This window comes from Trichoplusia ni, chromosome 13 (assembly GCF_003590095.1).
Source record: "Trichoplusia ni isolate ovarian cell line Hi5 chromosome 13, tn1, whole genome shotgun sequence".
NCBI classification, from domain to species: domain Eukaryota; kingdom Metazoa; phylum Arthropoda; class Insecta; order Lepidoptera; family Noctuidae; genus Trichoplusia; species Trichoplusia ni.
This window is the reverse complement of record NC_039490.1, coordinates 7,700,976-7,720,187: the sequence shown is the minus strand read 5'-3', so window position 1 is coordinate 7,720,187 and position 19,212 is coordinate 7,700,976. Positions and strand designations below refer to the sequence as shown.

General features: G+C 37.1%; 2 protein-coding genes and 1 long non-coding RNA gene across 3 annotated transcripts; 2 read left to right on the top strand and 1 right to left on the bottom strand.

Annotated features, from left to right (window-relative positions):
- Positions 1 to 3,123: 3,123 nt before the first annotated feature.
- On the top strand, positions 3,124 to 6,768 carry LOC113500147. The gene is made up of 3 exons (XM_026880844.1): positions 3,124 to 5,168; positions 5,649 to 5,897; positions 6,536 to 6,768. The coding sequence occupies exons 1-3, from the start codon at positions 4,973 to 4,975 to the stop codon at positions 6,727 to 6,729; spliced, it is 639 nt and encodes a 212-aa protein (XP_026736645.1). The 5' UTR covers positions 3,124 to 4,972; the 3' UTR covers positions 6,730 to 6,768.
- A 108-nt stretch (positions 6,769 to 6,876) lies between these two features.
- LOC113499950 lies at positions 6,877 to 9,320 on the top strand. Its single transcript, XR_003401156.1, has 2 exons — positions 6,877 to 8,233; positions 8,313 to 9,320. It is a non-coding gene; the product is annotated as an uncharacterized LOC113499950 (long non-coding RNA).
- Positions 9,321 to 16,306: 6,986 nt separating this feature from the next.
- On the bottom strand, positions 16,307 to 19,188 carry LOC113499948 (piggyBac transposable element-derived protein 4-like). The gene is made up of 2 exons (XM_026880557.1): positions 18,616 to 19,188; positions 16,307 to 17,959 (listed from the first exon to the last, which is right to left on the bottom strand). The coding sequence occupies exons 1-2, from the start codon at positions 18,721 to 18,723 to the stop codon at positions 16,322 to 16,324; spliced, it is 1,746 nt and encodes a 581-aa protein (XP_026736358.1). The 5' UTR covers positions 18,724 to 19,188; the 3' UTR covers positions 16,307 to 16,321.
- Positions 19,189 to 19,212: the final 24 nt, after the last annotated feature.

Here is a 19,212-nt window from a genome sequence, read left to right as displayed (position 1 = left end):
AAGAGGTCTGAATCCCTATTTTATATTATCTACAGAAAGTTGGTGACGCGATACCACCGACCTTCGAACTCTTGGAGAAAGAGGTGACGACGGTTGCCTTGGACTGGAAGAGCATCAAGAACGTCACCGAATGCAGCTGTTCTACCCCTCTAGATCACTTTAGCAGAAAGGTAAATAAAACCAGTTAGAGGTAAGTATTTAGTGGTTGTAAGTTTGTGGGCCTTCGAAGACCTATTTGAGAAAAAAAACAATTTAATCTTTTAGGTGGCTCCAAAGGATATTGGCACATTCCCCCACACACTTCGTACATACGAACGGTAGTTAAGGCTTGCCTTGCAATAATTGCAGCACCACTGCTGGGGCTGCGGACGCTGCGTGTGCACGCGCTGTGTGTGCGCCCGCGCCGCGCTGCCCGCACTGGCCGCGCCCCGCGCCGCGCCCCTGTGCGCCGCCTGCCGCCCCGACACCCCGCCACGCCCGCCCCGCACCCGCACTGAGGTACCCCGCTACACACGTGTGTGTGCCCTGCCCGCGCCGCGCTGCCCGCACTGGCCGCGCCCGCGCCGCGCCCCTGTGCGCCGCCTGCCGCCCCGACACCCCCGCCACGCCCGCCCCGCACCCGCACTGAGGTACCCCCGCTACACACGTGTGTGTGCCTGCCCGCGCCGCGCTGCCCGCACTGGCCGCGCCCCGCGCCGCGCCCCTGTGCGCCGCCTGCCGCCCGACACCCCCGCCACGCCCGCCCCGCACCCGCACTGAGGTACCCCCGCTACACACGTGTGTGTGCCCTGCCCGCGCCGCGCTGCCCGCACTGGCCGCGCCCCGCGCCGCGCCCCTGTGCGCCGCCTGCCGCCCCGACACCCCCGCCACGCCCGCCCCGCACCCGCACTGAGGTACCCCCGCTACACACGTGTGTGTGCCCTGCCCGCGCCGCGCTGCCCGCACTGGCCGCGCCCCGCGCCGCGCCCCTGTGCGCCGCCTGCCGCCCCGACACCCCGCCACGCCCGCCCCGCACCCGCACTGAGGTACCCCGCTACACACGTGTGTGTGCCCTGCCGCGCCGCGCTGCCCGCACTGGCCGCGCCCCGCGCCGCGCCCCTGTGCGCCGCCTGCCGCCCCGACACCCCCGCCACGCCCGCCCGCACCCGCACTGAGGTACCCCCGCTACACACGTGTGTGTGCCCTGCCCGCGCCGCGCTGCCCGCACTGGCCGCGCCCCGCGCCGCGCCCCTGTGCGCCGCCTGCCGCCCCGACACCCCCGCCACGCCCGCCCCGCACCCGCACTGAGGTACCCCCGCTACACACGTGTGTGTGCCCTGCCCGCGCCGCGCTGCCCGCACTGGCCGCGCCCCGCGCCGCGCCCCTGTGCGCCGCCTGCCGCCCCGACACCCCCGCCACGCCCGCCCCGCACCCGCACTGAGGTACCCCCGCTACACACGTGTGTGTGCCCTGCCCGCGCCGCGCTGCCCGCACTGGCCGCGCCCCGCGCCGCGCCCCTGTGCGCCGCCTGCCGCCCCGACACCCCCGCCACGCCCGCCCCGCACCCGCACTGAGGTACCCCCGCTACACACGTGTGTGTGCCCTGCCCGCGCCGCGCTGCCCGCACTGGCCGCGCCCCGCGCCGCGCCCCTGTGCGCCGCCTGCCGCCCCGACACCCCCGCCACGCCCGCCCCGCACCCGCACTGAGGTACCCCCGCTACACACGTGTGTGTGCCCTGCCCGCGCCGCGCGCCGCCCCGATTTCCCGCGATACCACCGGGTATCCTCGCCTGCTGATTACTGAAACATCTGAACTTAATTAATGCACTATATTCTTCGATTACTAATCAATTAGCCCTAGCACAACATACATTTATTCTAAGCCTACAAAAAGTCAACTTATGACATTAAAAATTGTATTTCTGACTGTAGTATTAGTAAATAACATTGTTTAAAAATGCACCTGACTGATTTTCGTGTAATCAATTGTTTTTTCTTTTACAGATAATTCATGCTGAATGAAGATATGCTTCCTAACAATAGATTAAGTACAAACGATATTTAAATAATTTAACTGTCGTTTATGATGTAGATAAAAATATAATATCGTCTGTGTTACTTAGGTGTAAGATTAAAAATATTACTACATAAGTATTTTAAATATCTTAATTTTGTTTTCTTTGTAAAATATGTCTAAATGTCACTAGACAAGAGAGTTTGTCTCAATTGATCTTATCGTTCAGGGCTAAAATCTCAGTAGGGATGTCGCATTTGTGGAAGCGAGACGCCGCATCACCGACTAGTGTTATCTCACTTGCACGAATACAACAGTTTTACTTCTAGATTTTGTTGTATGTCTAGCGGTGGCAAGCCCCGCGAGACGGTCAGGAAAGGTAAACAATATTGGTGTGTATGTTTCCACAAACACATGAAAAATAAATTAACAACTGATATATCAGTGCTGTATCTACTTGATTTGGTTACCTTTTTAGTCGCTTTTTATTCGTTAAGTAAAGTTTTGAACAAGTGTGCACACCTAGATTTTAGTAACCATTCTTTTTTAATAAGTACCTTAATAAATGGAGAATAGGCCTTTTTTTGTACTATGATGATCATTATGACAAACTCCGGACAAATTAAGTACCTCTAGTGCTCTGAAAGTAACATCTTTCTAAAAGTGCAGCTATTTTTACAAAATGTAAATTTGGAGTACCATATAAAATGGTCATAGGATGATTAAATCTTTTCGCAGGATATTTTTTTCCCCCCATTTCGGAACAGGATTTTTTTTGAGGTTTCAAAGCATGTCTGTGTCCTGTTAAAAACAATTGAATGTAAGTAAAGTTTTGTATATCTGTTAAAATAATTAATTGTAAAACAATGTTCCTTTATAACGCTCTCTTGTAAAATACCAGCTTTTAAATGTCCTCACATTGACTACACTTTTTTTTTTTAAATATATTTTAGATATAAATATAATATCCTGGGACAACTCACACACGGTTATCTGATCCCAAGCTAAGCTGAGCTTGTGTTATGGTAACCAGACAACTGATAAACTTACTAAATATTTCTAAATACATACATATTATACATAAATTACACCCAGACACCCGAACAAATGATCATGCTCATCACACAACAGTTGTCCTGGGCGGGAATCGAACCCACTACCTCCGGTATAGCAGTCAGGGTCGCTAACCACTAGACCAATAGGCCCGTCATACACTGACTGGGAGTTGGTGATTACAGATACTTACATTTGTCACTGGTGTCGTAGTATGATTAATAATGTACATATAACGTTGAAAAAGTCAATAATACTTTGCATTGAGATCAAACATGTACTTTATACATTTTATTCATCACAAGTTACTTAGTACTCAATATTTATTGCTGTATTAAGTATTGAGATCACCATGTTATAGTACTGTCTTGAAGCCCGGTAAAAACTCATAATTATACAGAAGGACCTTTTCTGTTTAGTTAGGCGGGGGAATCCTCACGGACACCCACCTCCTCGGGGGATGAACCGCCGTACAGCGTCCCCGTATTTAGTAGGTGCGCGGGCATGCATAGCATTTCAACACGCACCGACTGCGGCGACTTCCTTCGTCTCGGAGGCCGACGTGTAGAGAGCGTCGGCCTCTCCACCTGGTACTATATATACAGAAGGACCTACCTCTTTTCTTAAACAAATTTGTTAAATAAGATACTGTATCTGTTAAATACTATTAAAGACATAAAATAATGTTTTGATCATGCAATCTCTATAATACCGGCCATATTTTAATTACCACGCAATTTCTAAAGCCTACCTCTTAGTTAAAAAAAAGTTCAAAAATGAGTACTATTAATGATTTGTACATGTTTATTCCATTTCAAAGAAGGATGTTAATCTAATGTACCAATCGCTTGTAAATATTAAATAAAATAAAACGTAATCAATCATAAAAATAAAGGAATGTAATTAAGTGTCTTTATTTGTGTTATTTCCAGTGTTTAGTACCTAGGTATTTGCCTTTAAACTCTGTCCATCCTAAGATCCTTTCTAGAGAAAGACGTTCGTAATTCCATTGAAATTGATATACGTCTTTAGCCTGGAATTCTTCTTTGAATAAAAAATCGAAAGGTTTACCAGAACAGATAGTCAATCAACGGCCTTTTCGTCTATTACAGACTGAATAAGCCGATGCGAGAGCGACATATCTTACCGCAGGCTTGATAAGATAATTGGACATTAGTTTCGAACCATGTTCATGCTTTTCTGTCTCTTGTCAGCAAGCAGTCCAAACCAAGCTTCATCGCAGAACAGATAGGGTATAGTATAGCCTTCCTCGTTCAACTTTGACTCGGACTTGCGACACAGGATTCCGGACAACTAGGCTGCAATCCATTATACTGGGGCCTACTATAGGGAAATGCCATTAATTATTGCGATTATGGACGTTAGCCGTAAGTGTAACCAGTACCCAACGCATCAACATTAACGTTTATCGTTAGGCGATAGCTCAAGTGGCGGCACATCAAACGCAATAATTATTGCGTTAATAATGGACATTCACGTTTACGACTAGTGTGGCCCCAGTATTAGGGCAACAAGTGAATTTGTGGATACCCACCAATAAATTTATGGACGATACGTCAATAATTAATCGATCGAGCTCGATAGATAGCAGGACAAATACCTGTATCATCAGAATCTGTGAAAATTTTAACTGTCTAACCGTCTATCTTTGTTCATGAGATAGGGCCTGAAGCTGACTGACAGCGGAGATTCAGTGAGGTCCTTCCCGCACCCGCCGATCTTTTTCAAACTCATTGTTCTCTAGCTTTTATAGGTTTAACAGTAAACTACGCACTAAAACAAATGTTGATAAAATATAATTGCTATTTATTTAACGAACTCGCTAACAATCAATTACATTGCAATAGTGTGAGCACACCTTTCTCCACACATTACTGACTTAACCGCTGCATGAAGTAAATCGAAATGCTCTGGCAATCACTTATAATATTGTCAGCTATTTATTCGTGTAGCTGTGATGTGAAAAACCAAGATGAGGTACCGGAGAAAAATAGAATGATGGGCATTGATGCTGTTCACGATAATAGTAATAAGCCGATTGATAAAGACACGATAATAACTCGAAATTTAAAACTGGAGAAACGAGGTCGTGGTTCAAAATGTAAGTTGTATATTTTAACGTGTAAATCTTTGGCCTCTAGCCTTTTGGCCAAATGGCGGACAGAGATTGGAAGAGTTAAGCAGCAGATCGGCATCATCATCTCATCCTGCAGTCGAGCTTAACGAGATGATGATGATCATAACACGAATACTACCTATGAATTCGTTGACTCTATCAAATTGGCCTTTACATAAACTAAGGCCCTTAAATCGTTACTTTTTCCTACAAAACAATCCATACAAATTGGATTGCAAAATCTACCCAATATCAGGTAAAGGTAAACTTGCAAAAAAATTGCCTATTGCTCAACTGGTTTCATTGAGTCGTATCCCGTGACGCGGATTCAGAATTATACTATTTTTAATTACATGACCCGTTATTATTAATTATCCGACTTACCAAAGAACAGCAGTTTAGCACCAGAGGGTCCCATGGGTGTGAAAATTATACTTAACTGCTTAATGTGACGTAATATTACAGCGACTCCAAATAAAGTTGAGGAAGAAAAAGAACCTGATTGGTCGTACAAACCTTTTCCAAAGGAAGTCGCTGACCATGTCGACCAGTTTAAAAGAAACATGACTGAATGTCTAAGAGAAGTTCAAGCCAATGACAAAAGACCGATCAAACGTCTTTCTCCGAAAACCGAATCACCAGTTCATGGAGAATGTCTCATTGCTTGTGTTTTGAAACGCAACGGTGTTATAGAAAACATGAAAATTAATAAAGGTATTTTTCTAGCATTTTATTGGTCACAGAGTTAATTAAGCGATATTTGTAAATCCTCGTCGTCTATCTTCGCCTTGTAAAAGGTGAGAGGGGAAGATACAAAACCACCGAGTAGGTGATCTAATAGTAGATACCAAATAGATACTCACAAACTAGCAAACGATGATGTTGGCTACTGTGCGTAACTTTGTATTGTTAAATAAAAAAGTTATTTATTATCGTACCTACTCTTTTTACTTTTGTTAAATATATTATTAAGTGGGGGATCTTGTTTCTTGAACTTCCAGTGACGAAATAGTCAGTAGCCACTCTCAATTTACTTAGGTACTTACTTTTAGAAATTTTGATTTCCAAGAAGTATTTAGTTCTTTAATAAGTTAAACAATAAATTATGCCGATGGTCACAACTTGGTTGGTGGATGTGTGGTGATTTAATAGAAGGTTGGAAATGAAAATGCGTTTCACTGGTTGGGGTTTATTCAATGACTGGTTAAGGTTTGAGACAGAGTTTAGCGTCTTGTATTTTGTTTATGTTAACGCTACGTCACCTGGTACTTAACGGGCAAAGATTAAGATTAAATAAATGTTTGTATTTTAATAAGTGAGTTGCCTCACGCTACAAAATCTTTAATTTTCAGATAACTTACTATCACTTGTGAGCAAATTCTATTCCAAGGATACCAAGCTCATGAAAAAGTTAGAGAAAAATTTGGATCGTTGTGTTGAAATAAGTGTTCGTAATCAAGATGAATGTCAATTAGCGTCGCAGCTTAATGACTGCACCAACGACCTTATGGCCAGCAATAAACATAAAATTATGGTAAACTATTAATAAACTTGGTGTGTATTAAATCTATACGGAATGATTAAATTTATTGTTTTTGTATTTCTTAAAGATATTTTTGCTTGCATGGAAAAGTTTGAAAATTTAATAATAACGCAAAATATATTACTATAAGCATTTTTAGACACTAAATATATTTTATAAATAACATGAAAGAAATGTTTAAAAAAATCGCCACACTGTAAACAGTTTGAGGGTGATTTAAATGTGGCCAGTTAAAAAATAAACTACTTTATTATGTTTCTGAAACAATATTTAAAATATAGACATCGTTCTTTTCTATTGATAATTGGTTTGCTATAATAAAACTATATTATGATAACTACATAGTCTCTACTATGTTTTGATAATTAGGTAATAATTTATTTACCAACTCAGAACTCAGTTTATGCCATACTCTTTTACTCTATTGTATAATCTGTGGTTGGTGGTTGTAGACTATAGACTACTTTGGGCTCACTTCGCTTCATAGATTTAGAATTACATAGATGTGACACTCATCTTACCATAGACATAACGAACGAGACAAATAATCCAAGATTCTGCTAAGTGCAAAAGAGACGCATATATTATTTTTTGTCCCTTTCACCGTCCCTGCTTTTTTTTGTTTGACTTGATTAAGATGAGTTAAACATTGTGTGACGTCATGGCGATGTTTTAGTTTGTGCTGCTGAGAATTCTTGAGTTTTCAATTGAAATTAGTTCGTTAATCTTATATAAAACACAAGTTTTTAATCTAGGAATATTCCATCACTAGTATTATCATGGTGCAGTGTTATGTTTTAGGCTGTAAAAGCCGCACTGAAAGAAAAATTGAAAACATAACCTTTCATATGTAAGTTGAAAATTAAACCTTTATACTGAAGTAATTACGTGTTCAAATAGTAAATATGGTTAGTTATAATCACTAGTGTTCTCAATTGCATGGGAAATACGTTCCATCATTACAAAATCGAATCAACAAATTCGTGTTTTTTTTTGTATTAACCGACTATTACAGAATGTCATCAGAGTCCACGTCAGTGATGATTTTATGCGACATTTCAATTTAGCCGGGTTTCAACCATTTTAGGGATACCACTTAAATTTCAAATAAATTACCCACTTTCGTGGGAAAATATTTTTGTTTTCAAATCATCAACATCGGCTTAGCCTTTTGTTTTGAAGTCAACAAAATATATAGCTTATTGGGTTCTGTTATTTAAATAAGTAAATGTAAGGTAATAATTTGTTTCTGATAAAATGTGACTTTAGATGATGCTTTATTTCACAATTTAGCATAATTTTTCACTTGTATCCAAATCTTGCCTTTCTCAGGTTTCCTAAAGATGAGATTGTTCGAGCCATGTGAATAAAGGCTACTGGGCGGCAAAATTGGCAGCCTAACTCATACTCTCGCGTTTGTTCGAACCATTTTGAGACTAATTTATTTCGCAAAACTGCACATAGAGTTTATTTAGATAAGTTTGCAGTTCCAAAGTTGTTTATACATGTAAGCTTGATACATTCAAAACTTCTTTTTGTACTTTAGTTTTGTAAATCAAGTTAATTATAATGTATCTTTCTTACAGAATGAAGCTGAAGTTGATAAATTTCAACACGGCACAATGTTAATGGTAAATCTTTTTACAGCAAAAACTTCTGTAATAAGTTATTTTTTGGTTGATCAGGCTAATAAATACCATCCACAAGAAAAAAATGTGTGGAATGTAGGATTCAATACCGAACAGTCACACTGTATACAGTAATGTGTACTGGGTGAAACTTATTATCTTTATTTGTAATTTATGTCAAGCAAGGGGTTTTTTGGGGTGCCAGGCAGAAAACCTCCTCGCGTGCCTGGTGGCTGCTGGTCCTTTACGGATACGTCCGGGGGGAAGAGCAGTCACTGGGCCGGTGCACCCTGGGCACGCATAATAATTGTCTGGCGACTTGGCGGCGATTGTTGTGCGTGGCGAATTTCTGCCGCGGAATCTGTTAGGGACTTATATTTATCGCGCTATTTTGTTTTTTATTTTTATTTCAGGATCAGCAACAGAGTGTTATTCCCAATACTTCCCAACATAATAATGAAATTGCCAATCCTGTAATTGCCATTAATTGTACTACCGACCGTAACAAATTAATTGACGATGAGAAAGTTCTCCAGGAGATGTCCCCTTTGGAGACGAACATTATTCCAGAAGATCATGATTATATTGCTAATCCCACAATTTTAACAGAATTTTCAAAATCAATAATCGTGTACATAGCCGGTTTTGTTGTAAAATCATTAAAAACACAACTAACCTGTGAAGAGTGTGTGTCCTTTTTAATATCTGATAATAAAGAGAAAACCACTCTTCAGTACAAAAAAGACAAGGGTGGTCTACATTACCCATCAATATCAGTAGTAAAGCTTTGTGAAATATCAGAACAAATTTTTAAGAAATTTAATATGTTAAACAATAAGGATATGCTTAATTTTCTTCTGCAGCAGTGCTTAAAAAAATGTGTGGGACATAATTTTTTTAATGATCACCTTAATAATAATGAGCATTTTAGAACTAACCACCATTACGTATTATTAATTAAAGCAATATGTAAAAAGTATTTGAATGTAAGACTATATTATTTTACTAAAAATATACCAAAAAAAGAAAAAAATATCCGAAATCTCTATACCAAACTTGTATTATTTAAAGGACAATAAAAAATTAAAACTATTCTTGTTTTTTACTGCTACCTACGTCTTTCCCCGTGTGTCAATTTTCGTTGGAATTTTATGGTCTCATGCCATGAATTCAAATTTAAAGACGACGATGAATAAAATTATTTTTGGGGGAAAATGTCACGTATCATGGTAACATTGTTTTTGCATGTACTTTTATTGCTGTCCCTTACGGGTGAACGCGCATGTCAAATCTATGTGATTCTTTATCTAAGCTTCGCTTCAATTTCAAAAGCTCACGAGTCACGGCCCGCAGTCCCATTGCCTATTTTCTTCTTTAGGTAAAATAGCATCATATTATGTATAGTTTTCTCTCGCCTCTTTATAGGGTCTTAAATTTTGAGCCACCGCTTCGTCAGCCCTTTGTAATGTTGGTGTTTGGTGCGTGAAATGTATCAGTGTTTTTAAATCTATGTGCTGATTTTAAAAGCACAATTCTTGGATCCGAACGCTAAGTGTCTGCCATTGTTATTTATTAAATAATTTATTGTATCATTTTAATGAGGTAATATATCGTGTTGTTTTTTGTTCAATGCTGATTCTGGTTTCGAACAAGGTTAATCGTCGCAAGCAATTAAAAAAATAATTATTGGCACTTGTCACAACTCGCCCATTTATTGGAATTCTTTAATTACAGACTTGCTGAATACTGTGTCATAAAAAAATTTAAGCATTCTGTGAGTACTAATTAAGGGATTGTGAAAGAAAATTGTCAGCCTTTTGTCATGTGGTGGTTTGGGTGTAAAGTCGTGGTGATTTCGGATTCGAAAGTTTTTTGTAGGTGCTCTCCATTGCCGCTCCTGTCGCATCGGGAATCGATATTTTTTATATGATTAGCAATTATCATGGTTGTTGGGTCTATGTTGTAATTTGATCTTTCTTGAGATCAAAAAAAGTTTAGAAAGCTGCAAGTCTTCACAAACTCTCTTGTGGTACGTTGTGTTCTTTTACTGTCATTTACTATTGTTGTGGACATGAAAAGCGAATAACTTATTCGTAAAATATCCAGTTTTTTTGTGCTCAGACAACCAACTATGTTACAAAAAGTCATGCAGACCTAAATATGTGGTTTTGTTAAATTATAATGATGAACAAGCCAACTTCCGGTTGTGGTCAGTGGTGTGGATAAGATAGCTACTGCAGTTTTGTTCTACTCACTTGAAAATAGAATTGTCTAAAATGATAAAATTATTATTGAGAATAATGTTGGCCTTGTATCATGAGGTTCGTTGTTCTTCTTTGGTCTCTTTGCTATTAAAGTAGATTCAATTGGAAGATTATTCTAAATTGAAATCATTGTTTTCATGTCCAGAAGGTCTATGACAGGTGCGTTAAAATAGTGATACTAGTGACTAACTGCACAGAATTATGCTGTTAATGACTGACCTCTTGTTTTTCAACTGCTCTTTATTTCCTTATTAATTTTTTAAAAATACGAAGACTTGAGGAGCTTCATTTAAAAAGTAATCCTGACTATTGCAATTTAGTGCTATACACATAATCATAAATTAATAAACAAACAAGACTTGAAATCTTGAATGATTATTTGGCTTGTTTATTGCAAGACTGTCATAATTGAAAAAAAAACAATTTATGCGAGATCAATTTTAACCCTTACCCAGGCCTAGCCATTTTTTTTCTTTTGAATGCTGATTTGCTAGATTACAGGGTTGTAACGAACATAATTTCTTGATCTTTTTTCCTTTTCCTGAAAAAAAAAACCCCTGTGGTCTCTATATATTATGACCGCTGCCCGTTGCCAATGCAGACATGTGGTCAGTATGTGGCCTCTGTCCTACACTTAATTTATGCAGCTTTTAAGGGTTAGACTACTCTTGTAAATGAATTTCAGAAATTAATAAAACCACCCTATAACTAAGAAAAATATTTTTTATTGGTGAAAATCATCGAAACAAGGTGCTGCACACAGTGGTACTTGGCAGATTTTACACATATTATACCTAACTACAAATAAAGTATAAAGTACAAGCAAGCCATATCTCATATAATGTGTGCATTACTATACTTGTAAAAGAATATCGACGATGAAGTGACAAGAACCTTTATCTACCAGAACATGATTTTACAAGAAACGAAAAAAACGTTTCAAAAATTTTAAACACAAGGTATGATAAATATTATTATTGGATATATACCGTCGAAACCCGTAACTTCGCCTGGGTTTTGACTCATTTTTCAACACTACTTTTTAATTCGAAAATATTTTGAATCACTAAGGCAGAAAAAATATTTTATTGCACTTTGGTTACTATTGTAAAGAAAATAAGTCTTAAATTTGGTTGTGAATTGGCTAAAATTTGGCTTCAAACGTGATAGGCGAAGTATGGATGAGTTTCCCTAACTTCGCCTACATCGTCGTAAGGTATCGAATTATAGATAATTATATAAAATTCTGTGAAGTACATCTGATCCAAACAATTTAATAAGTGACAGACTAATATATACCTTACATTCATTTTAATAGAATCCTTTTTTTAAAAAATGAGTACAGTAGGCGAAGATAGGGAGCAGTTTGAAGTTGTTCCATACATTTGTTATAACGATGTTAGGGCTGCCAAACAATTGTTATTTTACTGCATTTCAAGGAGGGGACATTTTAAAGGAAAATAATGTATACAATTATTTATTTATTTTTAAAAGTATAAAAGATAAAAACAAACATTCATAGAAAATTGAAGGCAATTTAGCATCATTACTTATTTGCTATGTAGGTACTTACAAATATTATATCTTATATACTAATATCAGACTTTTTATTAAATCAGTACCTAATTAGTAAGATTTAAAAGAATCTTCAATAATTACCGTTTCTTAAACTGTTAAAAACGATCGATTTTAACAGAATACCTACCTATTTAGTATTTACTTAATCGACCGTTACTACAAAGCAACATTTATGTAACAATAACTATAGATAAACAAAAAATGGCACGATTATTTGGTTTCAGTTATTAAATCAGGTTAAAAACATAAATCAATCTCAATCACTCAGTTAGAATGTAGTAGGTACTAAAAAAAATGATGTGTTACACAAGCATCTTTTTTACCTACTGTACGTTATAATTACTCAAATCGATATTAAATATGATTTCGCCGCGTCGAGAAATATTTGGTTCGGGCAATTTCATAATAACATCATCTAAATGTTGCATGGTGCAAATATCATCTACTCTTGGATAGCTGAATACTAATCCTCCATCAAATTTAGATTCCTTCTTTTTTCTCACAAATTTGACTTCAGGAATGTTATCTTTTATTGATATTACCTTACCAACGAAATGCTTCATGCTTTTTTTTGTTGTAAATTTAGCCAAAATCCATGAGTCGTTTTCTAACTTTTTATCATCCTCTGTGAGATATTTAATGTCGGAAATGCCGTAGGGTATAGATGGTTCAATATTTTCTTCTTCTTGCTGGCTTGTGATGATATCGTCCATTGTTTCATATTCTGAATCTTCCGTATCAGCATAAGATATTTCAGTGTCAGAAGTAAAGCTAGATTCACTACTATTATATTTCTTCTTTTGTTTCATAGATTTGCATTTTTGCTTCTTCTGTTTTGCTTTATTAGTTTCTTTTTTTATTAATCTTCTTTTCATATTTTCTTCTTTAGGTTTTTTGCTAACTTTACTAATGACTTGTGTGTGTGTAATGCTTTGATTTCTTCTGTAATATCTTCAAAAACTTTTCTTCTTTTGGTTAGTGTTTCTTTTCTTGCTGGAATTAATTTCATATGTATGGCGGAACGCGTAATTTTACATTTTTTCTGTTTGATATTGATGTTTCCTTGCTTGATCTGTTGATGTTTTGTAAACTCTCCTGGTTTTATAGTGATATCCGAGGTAATTATAATTTTAGGCTTGTTGGTTTGTAGGCAGTTTGGTATTTCATTTATGAATCGCATATTTGCATTGTAATTTTTTTAAATATCGCACAAATTATGAACGTCAGATACTTGCAAAGTTTGTTCACCTGGGTACTGGTATTGCTCTAACTGAACCAAATGATTGTTAACGCTTCTGAGACACAACGTTTTGAGGCTATCGGGATTTATAAGCATCAAAGGTGGCTGCAGTAATAAGTCAGGATTTAATTGCATAGTGTTGGAATTCGTCTTTCTTTGTATTTTATATGTTCCTACTTTTTTTGGAAGAATATTTAAGTTTTCAAAGTCCGTTGTACATACCGATTTGCCCGGTGGGACATTTAGTTTTTTATTTCGTACTTTCTTATTAGGATCTGCTTTACGTGTCTCTTTCAACCAATCTAATAGTGCTTCATCGACAGTATACGTCATCGTTGTTTTATTTGTATCCGGTATTTTTAAAATAACTTTATCGGGGTTAAATGGTGCAATGCCAGTACTTTTAAAAGCACTAATTATGTTATTTGTTTTCTCGTTAACCTTTTGAACGCCAGAGCGTAAACACATCGGCGCCCCTTCTACGCCAAGCCACAAATTCAGTACAAAAACCTACAAAAAAAAATAGTGATTCCAACATCTTAACGAAAAGTTATCGATAACCAATGAATCCGTGCTTTTCGTTCTATATTTTTTAAATAAATATTATTCGTTGCATTGGTCTTTTATTTAACTTGACCCTATTTGGTATCATACTATCATTAAACAGCAGTTACTAAGTTCTAAGCAACCTAAAAGCAAACATTAGAACTACAAACGAATAAATCAATAATAAGGTACATCACTAATCTGGTTCGTGACGTCATCCGCCGACGTGAAGACACGTCTCTGGCGTGGCTGGCACGACTTTTGACAACTTTCTCGCATGCGAGTAGGGATGTGATCATGTGATATTGTGGTACATAAAAAATAATAATATTTTATTATTTAAAACAATTTAATCATTTTACATATAATTATTAGTCGGATTCTTCGAAACTTGGCAAACTTATGTCATCCAAGTCCTTTTGCTGTCTTACTTTTCTTATTACGTTCAGTATATTGACATATGTGACTGACCGTTTTTCTTCTGGCACTCGATCCAATTCAAAAGCGACCAGTCTTGCGAACGCCGCATTTCGTGGGTCGCTAGGTCCTGGTTGGGCAAAATCCAACGGAGGTAAATTAGAAACGTCACACCTTAATTCATTTGCGTCCCATACGCTCCGTTGATAAGTGTTTGCACTCGTTATATCTTCTGCAGAAACTTGTATTTTTATAGTTTTCTTTGTCGTTTCTTCATTTGAAGATGCCTTCCTTTTGCGACTTAGGTCACTTATTATGCTTGGTGAGGAAGGTCCAGCTATATCCTCAGGAGAAGACATAATTATCACTTTTATAAACTTAACAAACTTTTTAACTTGTCGTAACTTGTAATTACGGCAACTACCTACTTTATGATTACTCTATGATCAAAACTTTTCTAGTATTCTTTTTTAGTGTTGCCAACCAAAATGAAAAAAATATAATGAACGAATGAAATCACTACATAATATAATTTATGGAAAGGATCTGCTGCAGATGTAAGCTAGTATGCAATAAGTTTCATTCAATTAAGATTTTCCTGAATCTGAAATTAAACTAGTTAGTAAACGAAAAAAAAATACAAGTAAATAATCAGTCTTTTAATTGTGTTATTCTCGGAATTACTAATAATATTATTTAAAAAAATAAAGCATCAGTAGTGAGTGCTAATCTCTATGGATACTGTTTTGTGCCAGCACGACCTCAGCGTCGAAACTAGTCACAGGTAATCAAAACACTTAAGGTGATAACGTCAGGGTAGCCCGCGAAATTCAAATTTTCTTTGTTTTTTTGTAATTTGCCGGTCAGTGTTAGGATATATATTTACCAAAATATGATTCGCGATCGTAACACGTATGCCTTTATATGATTATAACATTAGAATCTTCAAAACAACCTTCTTAACCCAATGATGGTCCGATTCATAATATTTTCATGAATCGGACTATCATTGGGCTTAAGAACTAGGAGGGTTGTATTTATGATTTTAATTCTTTAAATGCGTACGTGTTACGCTCGCGAATCATATTTTGGTTAATAAATAGACTGACATTGTCCGGCAAATTACAAAAAACGTAGAAAATTTGAATTTCGCGGGCTACAACTGAGTCTTCACCTTAATATTATACTGTAATATTGTAAATTATACAGGGTGTAACACCAACGCGAAAACGCTTACCACATACTCAGTCCATAATAATTCTGAACCCCACATAATAAATTTAAAAAAAAAAACAGCTTTTCCCTACAAAACTGCAAAACAACATTTATGGTCAAAATTTATGGGACAGCTGTTTTTTTTTAAATTGCTGACGACAATTTTCTGTTGTTCGGGTTGATGGACTGAGTATGTGGTAAGCGTTTTCGCATCGGTGTCCCTTACATCCTATATGACGACAGTTTTTATAATTGAGTAGATAAGTATACAAACATCATTAGTCTTAAAATATCACAATAAAGTCAACAACTCTTCAAAATTATAATACTTAAAACGGTTTTAATAATAATTATAATATGCACCTACGTAATTGTTAATTAGTCTTAAAATATCACAGCAAAATCAAAAACTCTTCAAAATTATAATAATTAAAACAAAGGTTTTTATAATATACTTAATATTTACTTACGTAATTGGTCTTTAAATATCACAGCAAATCAACAAAACATTGGTAAATATAAAATGTAACATTGATATAAACATACAATTTTGTAATATACCTACAAACTTAAAATAAAAATATAAAAAAGTATTGAAAAAGTTGTCATTTATAAATAAAAAAATCATATGAAAAAAAATCAACACCATTATTTAAATTAACAGTGATATTTTACAAATGTACTTTTTACTACAAAAAGTACATTGGTCAATTATCACTCGAGTGATATTTTTCAAAACATGGCGCAGCACACAAATAGACCTTGCATATTTTACAAGCGTACTTTGTTTCTTTTCTTTTTTTTATAACTGCGCATTGTCTACAACGTCGGTATTTGCCCATAAGGGTCGGCATGTGATCATTGTTATTTTTCGACAGTATACGAAGTGGGTTATGACTACTGCTTATGGACTGAGGTAGTGTATTGTGACTATGAAAATTTTCTATAATTTGGCGAATAAGAGACAGATGAAATTTTGCAAAATGTAAATTTGGCATGTTATTTATTTCCTTATAACAGAAAAAAGAATTTAATACGTGCATATCAATTATGTGGAGAAACAACTTTTTATACCATTTTATGGTTTTTCTAATGCACTGTATTGAAGACAGTAACATGTCAGCCGTATCAACGCTTCCCATATTTTTGGAATAGTCCAAAACTGCTTGTGGCTTCATAACTGGTAGCCCCGTCGCTCTATCCTCTTTCAACGATGGCGCCATGATATCACTATGAATTGTTGACAAAATAAATATATCTTTTTTGTCTCGCCATTTTAGAGCTGTCATTGGAGGACAATATTTAGCTTGGATTTCACCACGCTTAATAGTATTATTAAAGCGTGGCATACCGACTCTGTTTTTTTTTACAGTACCACACGCGTATATATTATTCCTGTGCAGGTAATCCAACAATACCGGGCTAGTGTACCAGTTGTCAACATATAAATGACGATTTGAACCGAAAAAATCCCTAATTAAAGTTGAAACAACAGCGCCTCCGACACCTAAATTACAAGGATCTATTATTTCAGTAGCTGCGCCACAGTAAACAATAAAATCTATGATAATGCCGGTTTGTACATCACACATAACAAATAACTTTATTCCAAAACGATTCCTTTTCTTTGGCAAATATTGCCTTATTGATAATCGCCCCTTGAAGGGAACGATGCTCTCGTCTATGCACAGATTTTTATAGGGTGTCATAAGCTTTTTATACTTTTCCCTAGCGTGATTAATGCAAGTGTCGACTTTTGATAATACGTTAGTCTCTTCACTATGCCGAGAAAAATGTAGCATGCTTAGAATTGTGCAAAAGCGATTTCTAGGCATTAGTTTGGAAAAAATCGGCGATGATAACAACACATCCGTACTCCAGTGCTCTTCTAAAGTCAAATGTCGATTTCGAGTCATTAACATTAATAAAGCAAAAAATATGTACAATTCTGGAATGGATACATCGTGCCACCGTTGTAGGCGAGAATGCATACGAAGGTCTACGTTTAGTACAAAGCGTGAGTGAAATAAATTTGTCATATCTACAATGAACGACATAAAGTCTAAATCTAAAAATTTTTGAAATATATCGAATTCAGTAATATTTTCTGTTACTTCTAAATGGAGACCTGACGTAAACTCATCAAAGCTAGTTAATGCAGGCACGTGTGGTACTGAAGTCCACTGGTAGGACGGCTCCGTTTGTCTTCGACGGGGGTCACGGCGGGATGTTGATGCTGATGCAGATGTCGAGGCCCAATTGTTGTCAGGTGTTTCTTGAGTAGTGTGAGATGTTGAGGGCAAAACAGGTGAGTCATCGACTTGTTCTTGACGATCTGTGATAGACTGTAAACAAAAGCGAAGTGCTTATTACTATTTACGACAACAGAGGCACATAATATAATATTTTGGCTAAATTTATTTACAAATAGGTACTTATACTTGTTATAGTTATCGCTCATTACAAGCTCTCTAGTCCAACTCAATAAATAACTATTATAACATGATTAAAATAAAAATAATAAAACGTGTCAGCTGCCTCCCCACGGCTTAGGTAGCGGTTTCTGTGTTACAATAAACATATACCTACTAAAATGTACATACCTACCATATCAGATGTGTTTGAAACAAGCAATAGTTAAACTTAGTTTTTGTAATTTTTTTGAGTTGACAGTATTCATTGTTCTAAATGAAAAAAAAAATACATGCATATTCCCCTTTTTACTGTGCCTTAGGTGCCGGTTTCATATTTATTAGTGTACCTACTTACTTTGTATAAGTATACCTACTTTTTTTAGCTAAATTCGAAATGGAATTAAAAGAGAAAATATACAAAATAAATGTAAGTAGGTATAATAATTTGTATCGTTAAAAGTAATAGACGGAACCATTTACCTTTTTAATATTTTATACTCGCTTTTGTTTTCCTAACGCATCATTTAATATTAAACAAAAACTACGTACCTATCTATATATGAAAAGTTTGATCATAAAAAACTTACCTCTAAATCGTCCTCGTATAGAGATATTGCTTCGGAAAATTCGTCATCCTCTTCTACATTTCCTAACACACGAAGGAGTTCTTCAGTAGTCATTTGACTGTCAGCCATTTTTAATATAGCCTCGCACAATAATAATGCTTCAAATTTTAATATTACCACCGATCATAATAATAAATGTAGTAAAGCACTAGCAGACTCCCGTAGCGCTAATGACGTCACCGCTTGACGTCCATTCCCGTCTGTGGCGTACAGGTAACTGTCTATGAGCTCTTACATAGGGATGCGCGAGAGTGGACAGTAAACTATCGATTTAAGGATATCAATTATAAGTTCTTTTCCACATTTTTTTAAATATTATACATTAGGAATATTCAGATACGAATATTTGTCAGTAAAAAGTAATTGTCAAAGTAATAGTAAGCTACTTTCAATAAAATATTTCATAAATTTGGAATATAAGTTACCTTACCTACCCATCACTAGCTGACGTGTCTTGACGTCTGTGGCGTGGGGAAATACACAATTTTACGGATTTCGATTAGCAATATTTGACGATTGTTTTTTCTTGTGAATTCAAATAATGAATATATCTTTGTG